Source organism: Pezoporus wallicus, unplaced genomic scaffold (genome assembly GCF_028554395.1).
Source record: "Pezoporus wallicus isolate ANWC-B61680 ecotype Strahan unplaced genomic scaffold, APGP_CSIRO_Pwel_v1 scaffold_7383, whole genome shotgun sequence".
NCBI classification, from domain to species: Eukaryota; Metazoa; Chordata; class Aves; order Psittaciformes; family Psittacidae; genus Pezoporus; species Pezoporus wallicus.
The window spans coordinates 1,694,859-1,716,648 of record NW_026636323.1 but is presented as its reverse complement, the minus strand read 5'-3'; the positions used below and the strand labels follow the sequence as shown (position 1 = coordinate 1,716,648).

The following is a 21,790-nucleotide window of genomic DNA, read 5'->3' as shown; positions in this document are numbered from 1 at the left end:
TGCTTCCAAAAAACACCACTTACCTTAAATTATCATAAGAAAAAAAAAACAAACCCAAAAACCAAAACCAATACAAACCCAAACAACCACCCAAAAAACCTAACCCAAAACACCCCAAGTTCCTTTTACTATTTTTCTTTCCTTAAGGTTTCTCTGTAGCAAGGCTTTCCTGAAGGAATAATACATTTAAGGAATTTGCAAAGAATTATCATAAGGCCCAACAGAGAACAAGTGTCCTAAGTTATCTATTTTCCATTTTACTGGAAGCAAGGGTCCCCAAAATCATAACTCTCCATATAATTAAGATTTCTATACAAAGCTGATTCAGCTCTGCACTGAAGGAGAAAAGAAGTTAAACCTTTACTCATGGCTTTCTACACATCAGCCTAAAACAGCACTGTGCCCCGGCTTTCGCATGTAATTCCCATGACAAACTGTGGCTGCCATAGGTGAGCTTAACTATAATTTTTAAGAGCAAAGAACACTGCAGATATCTAAATCATGACGCTTTTGGTGGATTATTAATTGAATAAATGCTTGTACTAGACCAAATGGACTTTTCCGTACTTAAAAAAAGGCAAAACAAAACCCATGTACATGAGGAATGGCCACAGTGCTGTGCCAGCCATTCTCCTAACCTTCTTAAGGTTCCAGCCTTGAGAGATCAACAAGTTTCAACCGGTAAAAGGAATGCTACAGAACAACTGCATTAAAACAAAATCCTTCAAGTAAAACAAATTTATACAAATAGCTGAAAGCATTAAGTTCCAGGTTCTGTACTTGCATGTAGATAAAATATTTCTTTTTCTTACAGAAACCACCAGAACTAGCAACGATACTGGATTCCAATAAAGCACACAAATTTTGCCTCAAAGATTTAATCAACAGGATTTGAAAAAACAGCATCAGATACTCCAAAATGATTTATGAGCTGTAAAAGTGATGCACTTGAGACATTCTAAGTATATCAGTTCAATCAAAATTACAGTTATCAGGATTTACTCTTGATAAACTGAGAAAAAGAGTGAAAGAACAGGAAAAAGAGCAAATAAAAGTATTGGTGAGGTTGTAAGAGATACTGGTTCACCCTCTAGTTGAAAGGATTATGTACAGCAAGGAAAAAGTTTTTTCTTTTTCAAAGAGATTGCACATTGTCAAGGTCCATTCCCATAAGAGAAACACATTAAAATAATTTTTAATCTATATTCTATTGTCTGGCCTATGGAAGGTATTCAAAGACACAGGAAAGACAACTGCCAAGCAGATTAAACAAAACTGCACTCCTACACATTTTAACAATACATTTACACATCAAAATTCAAAACAGAAAAATAACTCGATGCAAATACCTAACAAATACACAATTATGGATTCTGAAAAATCTGGGGGAAACAAGATTATGAAAGGAGCGCCTGAACTTGATGAGGAGATCTGAGTAGTATGGTTTCTGGATCCTTATATTCATTTGAAGGATCCATCACAGCTGCATATAACTCACTGTAAGCTCTGCAGACCAGTTCTGTTGACTGCTTTATTATCTGCTCTCTAAAAAAACAAACCAAAAACATAATCTGAAAATTGCAAGGAATAGAATTGTACTACATACAAGGAATTAAAGATACACACTAAAAATACAGATTAAAAACCAGTGTCAGTTACATTAAAAAGCTCTTTGACTGTGAAAGCATCTTAAAAGTTTTAAAATAAAAGGCTTCTTCATCTCCTTTCACTGTACACAGATAAAGTCACATATATGATCTTGATAACCAAGAAATTAGTTTCTTAAGTTTTGTAATCATGTAAAAAATAGTAGAAGGATTTAATTTGCATACATTAGTTTTCCAGCTGCACTCCCCTGCTTCTCCTAAAAGACTGATAATCTTAGTGATCTGCCTTCTGCTTCCTAGGGCTTCTCACTGTCCTTTGTAAACAGACTCACTCTTTTTCATCTACCAGCAAATATATTCTATTTGCTTTATCTCAATAGCACCTGATTCCATAGTCAAAAAGGAAGAGCTGAAAGTGATAATGGACAGAGATATAAAAATTGCTACAGCCTTCTACCAACAATCCTACAAAGTCTGTGTCCTGTTATTTTACTGGATCCAAATGAGTAAGAACGCATGGAAACTGCATGCTAATTTCAACTGGAAAGTTTAATATTTTTTGAGGATCAACTAATATTTTTGTTTTACACTGCACTGAATCAGTTTAATAACCATGGTGATGTGTTTATAGTTGCAGACACGTTTTTATTTATCAGAAAGGGTAGCTGCAACTGTTTTACAGCCAAATCCATGCAAATGGAACACCAGGAGAAGCTGAGGAAAACAAGGTAACCGTGAATGCAGATTCAGCCCTGCTGTAGTACACAGCAAAGGAACAAAGACACCAAAACTGCATTCACAAAAATCAGGGCTGAATTCACCAGCTGCTGGGAAATGACAAATCTCAAAGACCAAGTGCGTAGAACTTCATCTTTTCAGGAAATAATTAAGCAGCAGAAGCTATGAGAAAGAAGACTCAGAGACAAAACCTGCACTGTAGTTTGATGCATGGTATCCAGGTTTTTGATATACTATCAACAGCCAGTATTACTAAGATTTTAGAATACCTGAAAAAAAGACTGGCCTTATAATAGCAAATCTAGAAACACTGTTACAAGGGAAATATATTCATGGCATTCAGGTAAAACACCTGTAATCCTCCGATCATTGTCTGGGATCACTAAGCTACTGTAACATGACAATCTTTCAAGAAAGTACTGCATACAGGATTCGTACAAAACTAACTGTACTGCACCAAATAATATTAAAAGGAAAAGTTCATTAAAATATTCCAGAGGAGTGAACAGCATCAAATGATGCCGTTCACAAATCCATCAAATAATGTCAGTGTCATTAATCAGTACATTAGGATTTCAGTTGCCATAACAACATGATACATTTTATCACAAACACAAATGACAGCACCTTCTAAAAATAGTAATTCCAGCATTCAGTTTCTGTGATCCAACACAAATGCAAAGAGCTTTTCAAGACCAACAGTGACATAAATTAGTAACTTGAAACTTTTTAAATGAGCAAAGGAATTTGAAAGACAAGAGCATGCACTGCCAAATGTTGAATGTTCTTTATAGTTGTAAAGCATAAATGATATTGCCAGTAAGTATTTCACACACTAGTCCCTTATCAGAAGTGTGTGGTCTGATTTTGAGAACCAAAGAGCTCTTGGGTTGCAGCTCAACTGTTAGTACAGTAGATCACAATTATGTGAATTCAAGGAAGACATCTTCAAAACTGACATTGAACATCTGCAAAACTACTCAAAACTTTCAACTGCTATAGCCAAAGATTAAAATTATAGTACTGGTTAAATGTTTTGCTCAAATCTTGAGATACTTTTGGATTTTGAAGGTTTATTCACTACAAAAAAATACTGACTCTTAAGACCATGATTCTACAAGCATGCACCTCTATAAATTGGAACCTTACCTTCAAAAGGACTGTTTATGTTTGTCCTGGGTTGTCCTGTTTAAAACTACATGGTCTAAGGCTGACAGATTATTTATTTCTTTTTTAAATTCTGAGCAGAACCGGACCTATAGCACTGAGTTACAGCAGGTTAACAAACTCCTGCATGTTAGCTGAGCTGTAGCACCTATAGCAACCATCCTCACACAGGCTCCCCTCTCAGCTGCCCACTCTTGCAAGATAACATGAATTCAGCTTAAACTGCACTAAGAGAGGTTTAAAAAGCTTATCAAGGGGATAAGGCTAGGTGTGCATACAGGACCAGTTTATCTTGGATTATTTTAAGAAGAAACAAGTCAAAGTAATTTCACTGTGCCCGAGTCATTACAGTAAAGTCTACCCCTGAAAAATTGCTTCTGTGTTAGCAGAGAGAAGTTGAAGGTTTCGAAATACATTTACTGTTGTTATGATTTTTAAATAGATCTACATTAACAAAATACCAAGAGCTAAAATACAGGTTTAACAGCTTGACACCTAGAAGCAGAAGTTGCAACACCTCACTGACATTACTGCTCAAGCTACCCTGTTTGATCCATACTGGAGCAGAGCAGCTCTCACACACCAGGGTCCACTCGGTGGGAATGGTAACCCAAGCAGAGACACCCAACAACCTACTGAAAATCACCAACATCCCCCATGCCAAGCCATGCACCAAGTATATGGCATGAAACTGGAAGTCTTTGGGTGAGGAGAACCTGAGCAATACAGCAGGAGAATGCAGCAGTTGGATGAGCTGATCATGGCAGGTCTCTTCCAACTGAACTATTCTAGTCTAATAAATTCTGAACAATACATATTTTTCCCTTGACATATGTCACCATGATCCACTAAATCCTAATCAAATTCATCTTTCTGATCTAATCTTTCTGATTATGCAGGCATAACAGAAACTCAAAGGTAAGGTACTTACTTCACAGTGGCACTGAGAAGGAAATTCAGCTGGGCCATTAACAGACTATCTGGAGCAGACAGATAGCGATCAAACTGAGCCTAGGGCAGAGGGGAAGAGAGTATGAGACCAACATACTATGAATTTGCTGTTATATGAAAATAGGTAAAATCACAGATTTCTGAAAAGTGATTACATTAAAATGGCACTCTCTTATATGATAAAATTTCCTCTTTTTATGTATTTAAGATAGAGCCTTATCATCTACAAATGTTTAAGGTAGAACTTACTTGTGCAAAACAAATGGCTAACTTCAGCACCTCTGTCACCGAAATTTTAAGTTTCTGACTCTGAGGAGTAAGGGTGGAAGGGTAAGTGATGAGAATCCAGCTTCCACAATTATCCATCTAAGTTTCCTATGCAGCTAGTGCAGGTATGCATGCATCACTGAAGCTTGGACCTTGCCTATTAGGTGCAGAGGGAGTATAGTAGCCTTCAGGCACAAATCTAGTCAGTTCAAGTTAGATAGGTTGGCAAGTAGTCACTGCTTAATAAGGAGCGCTTACGCTGGGAAAAACAAGAGCAAGGGACCTAATTCAGGCTCCTTGAACTGCTTCTAAGCCTACTTTTCCTCCCCCATATAACAGAGTTGTGTTGCTTTGATTCTAGCAGTTTGGAGAAGAAAACAAGAAAGAATATTACTGCTGTCTTCACCTATCTATCAGTGAAGTTGTGGATGGTCCGCACCTGGAAGTGTTCAAGGCCTGGTTGGATAGGTCTTTGAGCAAGCTGATCTAGTGAAAGATGTCCCTGTCCATGGCAGGGGATTGGAACTAGATGGCCTTTAAGGTCCCTTCCAACCCAAAACATTCTGTGATCAAATGGGTGACTATACAGAAGATGGAGCCAGGGCTTCTCATGGGTGAAAACATGAGGAATACTGGACACATATTACTCTAAGGAAAATTCTGATCAGATACTAAGGGAAAAATTCACACCAGGAGTGTCATCAAACACTGAACAGGTTGCCCAGAAGAGCAGTATAAGCTCTATCCTTGGAATTACTCACTCAGGCAAGGTCCTAGGCAACTTTATCTAATGATGGCAACCTTCCCGAACACTGGATAAATCTTCTCAAGCTGGTAAACCCTAAAATCCACATCTACCCATCACTTAAATTGGCAAAATGTGGGCAAAATGACTAATGAAGTTGCAGTTCTCACAAATTAACTTTTTGGGGTTATCTACCCTTGTTTGGAAAGCAATAGAGCTTTAGCTTAAAGGGGGATATGGACTTACTAGAACAGTATTTGCAAGCACACGTGAGCAACTTAAAAAGATGGGACCTGGAAAACATTCAGTTAAACTGGGAGGCAGTAAATCTGCTTGCAAGTACTCCCTCCACATGGTTTACATCCTGGGAAGCCAACAGATTACTGTGATAGTTGGGACTTTTGTGGGTTTCATTTCAGCATACTGGGTTCTATTCTGGTTAAAGTGTATGGACACAAGCACACATTGAACAAAGTAATGAAGAAAATAAAACAGTTGCGGTCTTCTCTAAGTGTTCAAGTGAAATTACTATGTACCACTATAGATAATAGAGTTACATGTATATAATTTAAGGAGATGGTTCCCAAACTGCAGTCTTTAAATTCCTCGCTGGTGTACAGACCATGATAAATAGAAGATATTTTAAATGCAAAATTTATAAATATTATATTAGTAAGAATGCATGCAATCTGAGTATACCACTGAGTGCTCTGTGCCAGAGCTCTGTTCATCCAACCAGCTTCAGAATCACTGGTTTAAAACTTGAACAGAGGAAACCAGGTTACGCTGACAACATTAGGATTGATTCAACACACAACTTTCTAAAAAAACTTGTTTGAAAAGAAAAATAATTTTAAAAGACTTTTTTTCATGGAGTTATACATGTACTGCTGGATGAGTGGGCCTTATTTACAGTTAAGATTTTCAGAATGAAGCTAAACTTGGCTAAGCAAGAAGAATGACAGATCATATATTATTGCCTACTGAACTGTGATATTGCTATCTCTATGTAAAATAGCCTCCACACACTCTTAAGAAAAAGTATCAGCTGATAATTTGTTTTAAAGTATATTATAACTTTCAACTTAAAAAATGCTACTGTGACATGCCCAGCACCTGATTTCTGACTTTAGCTGAACTATTTACATAAAATCAAAGTGTTAGGACTAAAATTATAAATGATAGCAGAACCTATATTTCAAAGCATACAGGCAAAAAAGAAACTTTGGTGATTAAAACTAATTACAGCTAAGTATTTGCTTTCAGCAATTTAAGATGACTCATGGGATAGCATTCTTGTAAGTAAAGTTCTGTTTCTTGAGACGCAGAAACTAATCTTCTACTACTACCCATTCATAAATAATCTATGTATTTATTACTTTGAGTGGTCAAATTACTACAAATGAAGAAAGTATTCCCAGACATGTAATTTAGCTATTCTTAAAGAGACTGGTTAGATGACTATCTACTACATCACATAATTAATAGTATTCTTTCCCATGTCACAGCATCACCACTGTAGTATGAAATCGTAAAAATGCTTACCATTGCAACCTTTAGGGACACAGAATCCATATTTGGCAAACATGAAAGAGGGCCCTAAGAATAAGTAGTCAAAGGGGGAGGGAAAAAAAGGTCATATTAGCATATGGAAAAAAGATATGAAATAATAAAATCTATATTCAGTTCAGTACTAAATTGTTATTTGGTTGTGCTACAGAATCTTAAATGTTTGGAAACTGAATCACCATATCAATACTGAGATGTTGCAACAGTTCATTTGATTTCTACTGCTTTCTTATATGAAAAATTCAGAGAATTTTAATACGTCCTTTCAAGTCCTTTCCTTCCTTCCTTCTTCACCATTAAATAATACACCCCCCCCCAAAGCCTTCCACAAGATCTAGGATAAAAACTGAACTGCAAACTGGAAACATCCCTGTGGTGTTTCAAAATTACAGAGGACAACTTCCCTCTATTCATCTGTGCAGAATTAAAGGCTGCTTCCCAATAAATCTTCTGTACTGGCATGGCATTACATACAATACGTACATGCTGCCCTAACCCCCTAGCATATTCTGTAAGAATTGTCACCTCTGCAGCCAGGCAATTGTACAGGTATAAATGAAAATTGCTACATTCCATTAACAATCTGCCCTGGTTGATCTGAAATCCGTTTTAGAAAAGGAGATAGCCTCATAAATAGGAAACTAAACCAAATTATTAATCATTATTATTTATATATTTATTTATTCATCTTTATACACAAAAATCTGTCGAGTTTGGGGACTTTATGCAAAATTATTGGCTGAAGAAACAACATAAAGCTATCCAACAGAGTTCTGCTTTCTCCAGAAAACACTGTTCTTCACCTTCTCAGAGGATCACAAAAGGACATAAGCACAGCTGAAGAGAAGAAAGGCTGTATTAACTCCTATCACATAACAACTGTGGTTCATCAGAAAGAAGAGCATGAAATCTGAATTCCAGTTTTCAGCTCAAAGAAATCTCAAGTTTTCACTTTTAGACTTTCACTGTCTTGGTGCTAGAATAGCTGTAGCAGTGAATAATGACAAAAGTAGAAACTATTTCAAATTCTGACTAAACTCATCTGCCAAGTTTTCACAGAAAAAAAAAAAGGAGTAATTACCTACTGCATGCAGGGTATTTATTCACTCCATGTATGGCGCTATAGCATGCAATAGGAGAAACCTCAATGCTTCATGCACACATGTAGGTCCACTATGTTCTAGGTGCAATGGAAGTAGTATACCTACTCAGTATTTGTTTTAAAGCCAGTTTGACACTTTCTGAGGCACATTAAACTACTTATACAGTCAGTCTGAGAATGTACAGGATGTCTGTGGTGTATGGAGCCTGTTGATGGCACACAGATAAGCTGCACAGGATTGTTGCATCCTAAACCTGCTAGGCTTGCAGAACACACAGTGTAGAGGAAATGTTTAGCTGCAATGTGTCAGGTCTAAAAGTCCTGGTCCCATGTGAAAAATCAACAGATGCTACTGAGCTTTTGCCTTCAGAAGCAGCTTCATTTGCAAAAACATTAATGACAAAATTCTTCTAGTAGACAAGCATGCAGTATATCCTCAACATGAACATTAAATAAGCTTACCTGTTCTGGTTTGTGTTGCTGCACTGAGTTATATATGTAGCTTAGACCAGCTCTTGTTAACACGTAGGAAGCTTGTTCATTTATGAGTGTATCTAAATGAGCTTCAATCTGAAATTTTAAGTGCAAGGTATTTATAAAATGTATGTGAGAACATTAAATCGAACAAGCTATGGGGATAAAAGGTCTAGAAGCACAAATGAGAGTGATCAACAAACAATAAAAAGCACAAATACATAAAGCACAACTATTTTATCCATTTACACCTTTTATATTACAAGAAGCCAATAACAAAAATACAGATATTTCTTTCACACCTGACAGGAGAACCTATTTTTTTTGTATTTGTAAATAAAACAGCATTAAAAAAAAAAAAAAATACCTAAACTCTAATCTCAAAAATTGCTATATTTTGCTATAGTTCTTTGAAAATACATGATGAAAATCACAGAATAGTTAGGGTTGAGAAGGACCTTAAGATCATCTAGTTCCATCCCCCCTTACCATGGACAGGCACACCACACACTAAATCATGTTGCCAAAGGCTCTCTCCAACTTGGCCTTGAACACTGCCAGGGATGGAGCATATACGACTTCTTTGGGCAACCTGTTCCAACATCTCACCATCCTCACATAAGGAAGAAGTAAAGAACTTCTTCCTTACATCTAACTTGAACTTACCCTCTGAGCCCATTACCTCTTGTCCTATCACTACAGTCCCCCATGAAGAGCCTTTCTTACTGAAAATACTGACAATGGCATCGCAGTTTTATGATAAACAGAGAGACAAAGTCTTTCACAAGGAAAATAAAACTGAAACTAAATAATAATCAGTAGTGATTCTAAATTCAAATCTGATAAATATGTATTTGAAAAAGGTTAACAGAAAGAACAATAGACAATTAAATTACAGCTATCAATTCATATGAAAAGCATCATAAACATATTTTACATTCTTAGTATAATCTTCACTTTGCAGAGAAACGTAATCAATAAATCCAGTCACAGCACCAGCAACCATTTTTTAGCTTTGTTAGTCTTAGAATGATATTTGGGAATAAACACACTATTACTTTTTTATTACAACTAGCCCACATTTCATTTCTTTTTCTTCCAATCCTAAAGAAAAGCGAAAATTGGTAATACATCAAATTCTAGTAAAATATAATACTTCCATGTCTGATTAAGAGTTCACCTTTTTACTTTTTAAAATTGTTTAGAAAAACACACGTTTTAAATCAGGAGGGAAAACTTAATTTGGTGATTTTTAGCTGTCCTAATAGAATTCTTTTTTTTCTATGAAAAATGTTTCTCTTATTAAATATGCCATTCTATCTCCACTTTAATAACCTACTTATGTATAATCTTAAGAGATAGTTTTTCAGTCTGTTCTGGTATTTGTAAAATGCTTGAAGAAAGTAAATGGTATTAAATGCATAACCTTCAGTTCTACTGCTTATTTGAAGAATAATTCAGTTGCAACATTAACTGTGAAAAAGGAACTGATGGTGGAAATTAGAAATGACCCAGACAGTTTGGTGGAGTTGTCTGTTTGCTGCAGAGCTAAAAGGTGCTAGAAATCCTGATTAGGAGTAGAAAGCAAGAAATGGCTCACAGCCAATCTTTACTGATGCCTTCAAGTAAGAAGTTGTGACTTTTTTCCAAGCCCCCCAGCTCCAAAAGCTCTCCCGAGATAGACTGCAGAGATTTCATGCAGCAAAACTATAAACAGGAAGCAACTGAGTTTTCCCAAGTCAACTGTTTATAAACATACATTTCCATTTCAAAATGGTACCACATATGAACTACTATTCTGGCATACCAGGTGAAACCAAACAAATGAGAAAAGAAAGGCAGAATGACAGATTGAAGTAATAACTTCAGCTATACAATACTGTAGTATAAACTAGATGATGACCTAGTATTAACTACATGATGGAACATAGTCAGCCATGTGGCTGTTTGCGCTTTCAATTTCCATTTTCTTCTCCTCAGTTTGCAGATAAATATTAGAATGATTATGATAATAAAAATATTCACTTATATGGGTTTATCTGCAACTAAACTAAATGAAAACAAATCTTTTAAACATTTTTGCCTGTTTAAAATGGAAGATGCTTTGAACCATAAACTCTGATACCAGCTATTTGCTTATGGTCTCTAATAAGAAGCCCTTTTATCCCATTTCCCTGATTCAGAATTGAGCCAAAGCCAGCATTATCAAAGATAAGTATGTTCACATCATAACTTACAATCCGCAAAAATCAGTAATAATTTCATTTTCTTTGGAGGCTGTTAAAGCTTACCTGAAACTGCAACATTTCTAGACGCTTATCAGTGAATTCAAAGAGAGCCAAAGTAGTCCTCATCATATAAAGTGAATTTACCATGAAGGTTGCCATATCAGCTGTGCCCAAATTACTAGCAGACATAGTACACATCTGTAACAATGGATCTAGCACACAAGACAGAACCTAAAATAGCAAATACACAGAAAAGGGGGGGGGGGGGGGGGGGGCGGAAATCATGTCACACAAGGCTTCTAAGCTCATTCTGTTTCTATCTCGTACTTATTCCCCAAAGTAGAATAAAGAGAAATGAGAGTTTCCAACTGTGAAAGTACTTTTCTGCTGGATTTGTCAGCAGGTTATCAGATACCATATTGTTGGGAAAAGCATAAAAACCTGAGAAGGACAGATTCCAACATAGCAGGAGGAAGAGTAACCCAGATTAGATAATTGGTAATTGAGGGTGTATTTACTTAATGGAGTAGTAATTGGATAACAGAATTTAGATACTGCATTAAGAGTAGTACTCCATAGTGTACTGTAATCTGTTAGTTGCCTTCTTATTCACATTACAAACTCGGGTTTGGTAGAAAGCTCCAAAATGGAACCAGACAAAAAGCTTAATGTTTCACCCATCTTTTGTGTACCAAGACTAACTTACATACACTTCCCCCCACCACTTCTCTTCAGAGAATTCAAACATTTTCATACCTGCACAAAATCAGCTTGACGGGCATCCAGTGGAACAACAGATGAGTCGTGTGATGCCAGAACCTCCCGTAGCAAGTTAAGTGTCTGATTCAGTGCAGAGCTTGGGCCAAGATCAGGAGGTGGGAGTTCAACCTGAAGAACAAGATTACCTGTGTTTGTGGCTGTTGTTTTTTCTTTTTTTTTATTTCATTTACAGCAAACATCACAGAATCTGTTAGCACAAATGCAACCAGCTAATAATAAAATTACATGCAGCCATGCAGAGAAGAACTTCAACTTGACACCGGACAAACCTAGCGCGTTTCAGACAACTGTCTGCAACTTTCAGCATAACCATCCTATTCTGTGACAAATAAGCAATATGAATTTCTCCTTTCATTCAGACTATGCCTTTTTTATGAGCTAGAGAAACCCCAATGCTACCAGTTTTGGTAGTTAAAAAAAAAGCCTGATATCTGACAGATTAGGTGCCAAAGAATAGCCATATTGTTGGTATCGCTGAGCTGACTTTCAGCAGGACCTTCTGCAGACACTCCAGAATCTAGCGCAGGCAGAGCTCTGGGGTATTAAGGATATTAGGGCCATAATGCAGCAGCTCCTGACAAGGCTGCACACCCCTATCATACTGGGTATGGAAGCTGCAGTCACAGATGCAACACTCATCATTCATAGCAAGCTTTTACCTTAATTTACAATTACATAATGAATTGTGCACAAGTAACTCAATTACCCCTACCTAAGCCACAATGACACTACAAGAACTGGAATGCAGGCCTACCTCAAAGATAAGACGTAGGAACCACAGATGTTTAAAAACCAGAAAGAATAAAAGTTTGCATACATCAGAGAAAAAACAGGCTTTCTGAGTTGAATTCTAGAAAGTTGGAGCACCTGAAATGGACTGAAATTCCATGGTATTTTTAACAGAGGCTCACTTACTTTAGCCCTTCTTTGTAACAGGCAAATACTCCTTAAACACTTCATAACACGTTTATATAATTTAAAACCTAGCACAACTCTTTTTCTCAATCCACATTCCTCAGTCTCTACTCCAAACATAGCTGCATCTTCTTGTCTTCAGTGTTACCTCAAACTGGCTTCCTGCTGCCTCCAGACCCCTACTATAATCCAGGCTGCTGGCCTTCTTCTGCCAACAATCCTCTTCCCACTTGTCTCCTGCCTATACCCAAGGGCAAACATAGATCTGGCTGGATCACATGGGATTAAGGCATCATATCAATCCAGAAGCATGTAGGGAGAACTAAATTTGTCCAGGACTGCCTGTATGTCACTCATGGTCTCTAAGTGCAGCACAGCAAGGCAGAGGGCTCTTCTGCAATGCTCTTAAGACTCCAGCTTAACAAGAAAAAGTAACAGCTTTGGATGGACCTCCAAGCCACAGGCAACATGTTCTACACCTTCCCAAATGAGCACTACTGATAAACAGCATAAGGACATGGATGTCTTGAGTCCTCAAGGGAGTAAAAAATCCCAAACAAACTAAGACAAAATCCCAGTCAAACAGGCAGAGGCTGACAGCCAAAGAAAACCAAGAAGGAGAACATAACTGGTATTTTCAGAGGGGAGCATACACAGCCTTCTGGAAATAAATCTGTACCTAATGAAGAACACTCCAGCAGCAAAAGAAGAAACAACTCTCTCTCTTTGGAGTCAGGCTTAGCTTTCATGCTTTGTGCGGCTGGGAATATTTGAGATACTGTACATGGCAGGGGACTGGAACTAGATGATCTTAAGGGCCTTTCCAGCCCTAAGTAATCTTTGACTCTATGATTCTATGTCCCTACACTGTTATCAAGACAGACAAAACTAAAACTTTTCTACATCCTTCTGAATACAAAGTATTCGTCTATTCTCACTTTTCCAATTTAAGGAACTAATGCAAAACTAAATCTAACAGGTTCAGAAAATGGTTATTTGGTCTAAGGAGTACTGAAAGCATAAAATCAGTACTCTAGCAATGAAGTAACAGTAATTCAGAAAGAGGTACTTACTCAGTGCTGATCAGTAGTAAAGTTTACTGACATTTACAGCACTGAGTGACCTTCTTGTTATTCTTGTTATTATTTAGGGATATTGATTGCATCCTGAACACACTGTTCTCAGACCTGAACTGGACCGTGTTCAGGGATATTTTGGCACTAATTTGAGACTAGAGTTTGATGGAGTTTTTACTTCCCACACACACACAGATCATGGCAATGATAATTTCAGGCTCCTTTGCACAGAATTTTTGTCTCCTGAAGTAGCTGATGATCAGAAGCCTCTAAATTAGCTTCATTTTTCCTTTAATCTGCTCTTCTTAAGTCCACTGTCTTCTACATGGGAGCAAGAAACAACATTATGGAAGAAGAAAACATGGCAAAGAAAAAGGTTTAGATCGTTAAGAGTCTATTGGGGTTAGTCTGAAAATTCTGACTACTGCAACAGAGGCAGAATTACCAGTAAGTGGGAGGAAAATTAAAGCTGTGCTATATTCATTTTGAAAATTCTAACTTTTGGCACATTAATATAGATTTTTTTCAGGAGTAAAGAGGAAAATTTGAACACAGATATACCTAATTTGTAGAGGCACCTACCAACTTCAAGTGAGCTATATCACTATTCTAATACAAAAAAAAAAAAAACCTGAATGTTTCATGTGCACTAAAAGATTATTATAATTGATTCTATTTCCAGAAAAATAAACTTGAAATGCATGTGGAATTCTACTTTTGAAGTACCTGCTTCAGATGCAAGCCAGACAGGAGCTAACTAAAAAATTATCGAACATAATGTTCTGTAGCAGCTAGTTCAACAGCATTAGAACCTACTCTAAACCAGTATTAAGTGGCTAATCAGTTATAATCAGCAGTTCAGTCATGCAGAAATGAGACCAACCATATCTTCAGCCTTTTAAAGAAAACAAGAAGAAATTCCCAATTTTTAAAATCCAATATACAAAAATGAAAAGAATTCTCCCAAAATACAGACTTGGAAAACCTCACTGGCAGGTTGTGGAGACAAAGTGCTACAAACCTGGAACCTTGTAAAAAGGTATCTGGATGTATCATCCTGTCTGTTACAACTGATTATAGAGTTCCCTCTACAAACTGAGGCAACATTCAACCATAGTTAAACAGTAGCAGAGTAAGAAACGTGAGCCCAGGTCTACCAGAGAAGTTTCAGAGAAGCTGCTCTTTAAAGCATTATTAGGACACTTCAGAGACCACCAAAGCAGGATGCATAATAGCATGCTTTCCAGCTATCAAGTCAGTCTTAGAAGAAAAGACAACAGAAAGATTCTTGCTAGTTCTTCTTTGGTCACATGGATGCATTCAAAATCACAGCAATCTGATCACATCAGCCTCATTTAATCTGTCCCATATCTGGTTTCCCAGAAACCTAATATGCTTCATTCTAACAGGAACCAAATTATTAGGGAGAAGATTACAGTCATTCCCTTGTAATGTTTTAATACCTCTCCCACTGACAAAATTAACAGATAATGCAATCACAGCATTTAATTTGCATACATTTACTCTACAAAGAAAAGCATGAAGGAATAACAATCCCAAAACTTCATTTGGGGTACTCTACTAACAGTCTTCTAACAGCTCAGCAGATGACAGTTTAGTTTGGCGTAATCTCTCTTTAGCTCCCTTATGATAACGCTCATCCCATTTAATTCAATGTTTACAATTGTTCTGGAGTAACACTGAAGGACAGGTGTGCTTTAAAATTCCCACTTTCCTAATGTATTAGCTGGTCCACTAAAACATACTGGCTTATGTTAGTCTAATAGGCTTGTTAAAATGCCTCACCAGTGGACTCATGATTTTAACAGACAATTCTAATATGAGAGAACAGAAAGAGCAGTCCACCCACTCCAGTGCATTAGGTGCTTTGACCTTTGCTACCAGTTTCATTGGAACATTTTCTGTTGTTCTGGTAATTATTTCCATTGACTGTTTTCTCCTGAATTATCATCACCTGTAAAATGGTAATCTGTACCAGGCTGTTCTTAGTTAGATCAAACAGTGAATTATGTAAGCAGAATCCCAAATTCCTAAATATTTGATTTATTAGCACAGGGTCAAAGGAAACATAAAAGGATAGATAAGGATTGAACCTAGAATTCTGGTCTGCTTTACTAGCATTGCTGGTAGGCCCATGGCTAGGTCCATGAAAGCTAAAGAGAGACAAATACAAACATGATTTTTCAGCACAAGGGCACTAACATTAGCAAAAAAAATATTCCAGATGAACCAACAACCAGAACAAATCAATTATTACCAGAGCTAAGCAGCACTGGCAAGACTGCCCAACACTGCCTCTGAAGGGTAAGGAACAAAAATACAAAGGAAATACAGTATTTGCAGTAAAAGCTGAGGCACTGAACCTTCAGTGACACAGAAGAAAGTTGGTGATGCACACCTTCTATATGATGTCAGCGCCGAACACTGCAATGACCTGAGAACCTCAAAGCTGTAAACAGCATTTTAAGCTCTGAAAACAAAGCGGCTTTGCAATGATTCTGTTAACATGACAGGTTTCAAGAAGTACCACAGCAAAAGAGACTCCCTTGTGTATTGCCTTTTTTTAGTAATGAGGGACCTAATTTCAGGCGGTGTGCTGAACGTCTCTGTTCCACAGATTTCAGATCCTGAAGAGCTACTTGAGAAATCTGAATGAGAATGCCACAAAAAAGGGTTTCTCAGTCAGAACAGTCTAATGTTGTGAGGATTGCTGACTACCTTACTCTCAGGATGCCTGAGATTTTCTGATGTAATGAAAAAAAAAAACCCTGTTCATAGGAAAATGCTTCTAAGCAAGCCAGTAAGAACCCTGAAGCAACTAGGGACTTCCCTGTATCATTTATACTGATGGCTTGACAACCAACTGGGAGAATCCTGATCTAAAAGTTATTATTTAAGTTTCCATATAGCTCCATGCCTCTGACACTCCTTATGTAGGACTCTTCTCAAAAACAGAGAATCTTTCTTGTCCGAGAAAGAGTGCGAAGTCTCAGTTTCCCATGGTGCTTCAGAAATTAACTCCCAGGCAGTTGGAAGGCACTGCTTAACTCAGCATGCTAATAAGTGAGGGAATTTAACTGGCTGTGGTAATGAGGACATCAGAGTCAGATTACTATCCTGACATTCATCTCTATCCACAGGAAGGGATCTTGAAGAGTTAGAGTATTTAATGAAACCTGGTTTGTTTTAAAAAAAGCTCCCAACTAGCTATACTTATGAGAAAGATTTGCTTAAATACTATTCTGGTCTATCAACCAGTACGTAGACTGTAAATGCCAATTATGCATACCACAGCAAGACACAGTAACATACCAGTGTTTCTAGACCATTCCCCCCATGCTACAGCACAAGAGAATTTGCATGTGGCTAAAAGAGACTCCTGTCAAGTTACAGATTCACTGGTAATTATGACTAAGTCTTGTCGAATTTTTGAGCAATTGAGAAAACTCTTGAACTCTCTTTAAAATTGAATAAAAAGTGGAGAACTGATTTCCATTTAGAATTCCTTGTTTATGATTTTCACATTAACAGCAACAACTGACTATACGAAGGGAAAGCTATCACTAAAATGGTGCATCTTACAAAGACTATATTCACCACTTTCCAATGATCTGAACAAAAGAGGCATTTACATTTCTAGAAATAAAAATATTCTTTAAGAGCACCCTATTTACATTTTCATTTATTTCCAAAGTTATTTAGATTTCCTTAAGAATCATATTGCAACCCAAGTAAAGGACAACTGGTATTCTTTGAAACAGGCTTATCAATGCCTTAAGATGCAAAATAGAAGCAGAAATAAGGAACCATGATTTCCAGACTGTCCAAGTGAAAAGTAATTTATTAATTTTACAAGTGACTATTCTCTTTGTATGTAACAGGAGCAGCAAGGAAGTATTTGCAATATGTAAGCACTAGGAGTTTGCTTTCCAGTGCTTTAATCTTCTCTGAAAATAAAAGTAATTTTGGAAGCAGCTGTAGTGTGTACACAGTTAGCAAAATGCTGGTAAAAAGGCTAGATGGGAAGAGACTCCTACTAATACATATATGCAATTTTGGTCTGAACACACATTAATAAAAAGGATGGTTAAAAGCAACCTTGAGATTTCTCAAAATGTGAAAGCACTGTGACATTCACTACTATGTTAATGAAGACATGAAAAGGCATAAAAGCTGGTTATCTGTATATTAACATACAATAAACTAAGTAACAAGAAAATTAGATTTATGATTGAAAGGGGTCTTTGTCTCATGGAAACTAATGTTTCTCTGAGTACAATTCAGCCTATTAATTTTTGTGAAGTAAAACTAATTTCAGTCATAAGACATCACTCTATCAATTCACTAGTCCACTCATGAACAATAATAACATAAGGTGCTTCAAAGGACTGTCTAAAACAGAACTACACACCTGTATAGTATGACTCGCTCTCAGCCACAGTTACCTCATTGTTAATTCCTGAAGCACAGAGATTAATCAATAACTGTGGATGCCCTAGTTACTTGTATATCTAACCCTCTTCTGAGTCTCTTTAAGCTTTTGATCTCAATTATATCCTGAGGAAAGATCTTCATAGGGCATATATGCAATGTTTATGCTTCAAATTTAATCTGTAAAATGTGTTTATGAGAAACAGCAGTATTATGATCTTTTTACATTACACGGTAGGCTCGGTATGCCATTCATTATTTGCAATAAAACACCACTGAAGGTGGCAGAGCAATCACTGCCTTAACATTAGTAAAACCAAATTCAACTCCTTTTTAAAACCATGGCAGCATCTAGAGCCAGTTACATTCAGGCCAGAGGTTGAGGGAAGTGGAACTAAGGGCAAGGAGGATTACACAACCTTCCCATAGTAATAATACAAGGAACACACACTATAAACTGGGAGAATGCAATTCCTTAATCATCCCTTCTTCTATGCATCTCCAAAGGGAAAACAGCATAGCACCCAAAACAAAAGTATGAAGATCGTATTATTCAAGTAGAAAAATTATTCTGGATCCTGTTTGAGTACAGACCTAAGACCCAGCAGAATAAATACAACAGAGCTAAATACAACAGAGATTAATAAAGAGCAGTCCTACAATTTCAAGCCAAGAAAATTTATTTCCTTAAGTGCTACTTTGACTGCACATTCTTTGTAAGTAAAGAGCACTCATGTATTTTTGCTAAAGTCCATCACTGCATGGCCAGTGAACACTTCCAGGGATGGGGCAGCCACATCTTCTCTGGGCAATCTGTTCCAGTGCCTCACCACTCTCTTAGTAAATATTTTTTTCCAGTCTCTAACCTAAATCTACCCTCTTTTAGTTTAAAGCCATTCCCTTTTGTCCTGTCGCTACATCACATTTCAGACAGGGATGATGGATGAAGATCAGATGTGCAGGGATGTGCAGGCTAACAGTTTTCTTTGTCTTTGCTTAGATTTTATCAAGGTGAGACTTCATGTATAGCTCCACCAACAGCAACATGATACAAATACAGCAGGGAGAAATTAGAAAGAACTGTCTTTGTTACTGAACAATCGGAAGTTCACTGAAACATAATTGAAAGCAATCAGCAGAAAAGGAAGATACCAGGAAAGTGATGCTGAATTAGGTACAACTGTTTGGTATAACAAATGTACATTCTGCTTTCAACAGCAGCAATGCTCATGTGGCAAAACTATTTCTACAAAGGACAGAAAAAAAACAAGTTTTGTTTTTACTTAGCACACCCTCTTGGGATATACTGCTTAACTTCAAGAAAGGAATTATGCACGAGTAATTAACTACTGATCTGATGAGGCATTAATACAAATTATCTAGATCAATCAGCTGACTTTGCTCTATTGCACTTAGGGAAATTTCCTGATGTTATTTCTTCTCATAGATTTTAAAAATATGTAAACTGCTCTGTAAACAAATACTCCTAACAAGAGGAGTTCTGCCATTTTTTTTTTAATCAAACTATTAAAACAATTAAACTGTATTTTTAATATAATTTCATAGCTAAAACATATAAACCACAAAACTTCAGTTTTAGAAAAGCTGGCATATGAAACAACTATTTGTCTAATAATCTTACTAGATGAAAGGGAAATGAAGTGTATTTTGAAACATGAAAGCTGTATGATTTTGAAACAAACCTTGTCCATTAGTTTACTTGCATGAAGACTCAAGCTATTAAAGAATATTTTCTTGCTCAACAAATGCATTTCTTCAATTGTTGTCAACAGTGTGGCTGCACTGTTTCCTACAATACCACTGGAAACAAAATTAAGATTAATTAAATAACGTGAAGGTGGGGCAAACATGACAAGGTCAGATACTTCAGAGTGCATTTCAAATCCAACTATTCTCAAAGTTGAAAATTTACAACAAATAATTGCAGTGAACAGTTCTTCATATTAGCAGAGAGATTCAGTCATAAGATGACTCTGAGAACAAGCATTATCAACTATGTCATTAAGCAGATATTAAGTACAGGCTATCTAAAACTCTGCACAACCTTTTTAGTAAAATTTACTGGATTTATGTTTTGTTACTCTGTAAATCTATTTACGTTATAGAAAAAAGATTACATAAACAAAAAGGATGGTTAACTAGTCTGTCATACGGTCTGTTAGGGATAGCATCATCTTTCTTCTTTCTTCATCATGATGAATCCAAAAATACAAGAATTCATGCCTTTCTATTCACTGTCAAGCTATTACAATAAACACAAATACCACACAAACCTTTAACGACACTACCTGACCATGCTTCTTTTAGATACACCTTCTGTTTAAAATAAAAATCCTTCTGAGTTACAAAAATGGCAGTGAAAATTCACAGCATCATAATAGGACTAAGTTAAACCAGTATCTTGATTTCCAGAATATAGTCTTGTTGCACTTAATATATCATTTCTCTAGAAAACTGCGTTTTTCCCTTCAGGTGCACTTCCTCTAGGCAGAGGAAATTATTTCACTGAAGGTACTTCGATGGTCTTTAACGTAATATTAAGACTGAATGCAACAGACCTTTCATTTTAACATCACATTTTCAACTGCATCCAGAAGTTGGGTAACACTAACTTTGGAGACAGAAAAAAAAACTTTTTTTTTTTTTTACAATAAGATTAGGTCTTACAAGCATTCTACCACAGATCTGCAATGCCATCATAGAGGATTTTAAATACGGTGGGAGGTGCACAAGAACCACTTAAACCAATCTGCCCAACATCTAGATACCTCTTCAGACAGAAAAGCTCAAGTAGTAATATTTGTGATTGAAATTCTCAATAATTCAATCCAGGGATGTGGAGGTAGATTTTTCTGCTATTGCTGTCTCTAACCAACACGAACTACTCAAGAGTTACAATGTATAAAACCAGTAGTTCTGGCTTTTCTCCAGTTTCTGTGCTCCTGGTAGAATCTGGAAGGTTGGAAGATGGTTTGTGTACCTTCAAGAGTGAGATACAGAATGAGGCAAGCATCTTCAAAACAAAAAAATCCAAGTGCATTTAGGAAAAATGTATCAAAACAGAATAGTTTAAGGAAGAAAACTTGAAGTTCTAGAGACAATTCAATTCTAACATTTTCTCAAAAAGGACTTGATTTTGTCTTCTTAAATGTTTTATATAGGTTTTTTGTATACTATCTGTATCCACACAGAACAATAAGGAAAGTTTCTGCGGCAAATTGGTGCTATTTTCCAAAGAAGATCTGATACAAATGAGGAATGACAACAGGTATATGGCATCTGCTTGACATCATGCACGTTTCTTCTTGATTCCATAGTACAGAGCAGGAACTAAGCCACAAAATACTATTTTTACTTTAATCTTTATACAAACAATAAAAAAAAAGGCATCTTTAAACATGCTTTGTAATTATGCATACCTGATTGTATGGTGATAGAACTTGAGAAGATTAGAAATCTTGTACAGTAAAACTGCTCCTGGCTCAGCAACAATGACCTGCTCAATTCTAACCTGCAGAATAAAGAAATACAAACTTCCTTCAGGTCATACATTTCAAAAGCCAATGTCTATGATTTTACATGCAATATGTCTCTTTTTGAAAAAGAAAAAAAACAGGAATAAATTTAAGAAGAGAATGTCAACTTAACGGCAACATTCTCCTTGAACCAAAATGCTTCTTGGTTGCCAAGCCTCTGCG

The 21,790-nt window shown here is 36.6% G+C and overlaps 1 protein-coding gene across 3 annotated transcripts in view; it reads right to left on the bottom strand.

Annotated features, from left to right (window-relative positions):
* Positions 1 to 859: 859 nt before the first annotated feature.
* COG6 (component of oligomeric golgi complex 6) overlaps positions 860 to 21,790 on the bottom strand; it is a 54,380-nt gene continuing 33,449 nt past the window's right edge. For 2 of the 3 annotated variants that reach the window (XM_057399997.1, XM_057399998.1), the window contains exons 12-19: positions 21,512 to 21,603; positions 19,775 to 19,892; positions 11,605 to 11,736; positions 10,912 to 11,079; positions 8,609 to 8,716; positions 7,021 to 7,074; positions 4,444 to 4,523; positions 860 to 1,545 (exon numbers count right to left, since the gene is read on the bottom strand). In XM_057399997.1, the coding sequence (XP_057255980.1) occupies positions 1,398 to 1,545; positions 4,444 to 4,523; positions 7,021 to 7,074; positions 8,609 to 8,716; positions 10,912 to 11,079; positions 11,605 to 11,736; positions 19,775 to 19,892; positions 21,512 to 21,603 (900 nt within the window). In that variant the 3' untranslated portion in view covers positions 860 to 1,397. The remainder of the gene's footprint in view (positions 1,546 to 4,443; positions 4,524 to 7,020; positions 7,075 to 8,608; positions 8,717 to 10,911; positions 11,080 to 11,604; positions 11,737 to 19,774; positions 19,893 to 21,511; positions 21,604 to 21,790) is intronic. The other variant, XM_057399999.1, reaches the window with a different exon arrangement.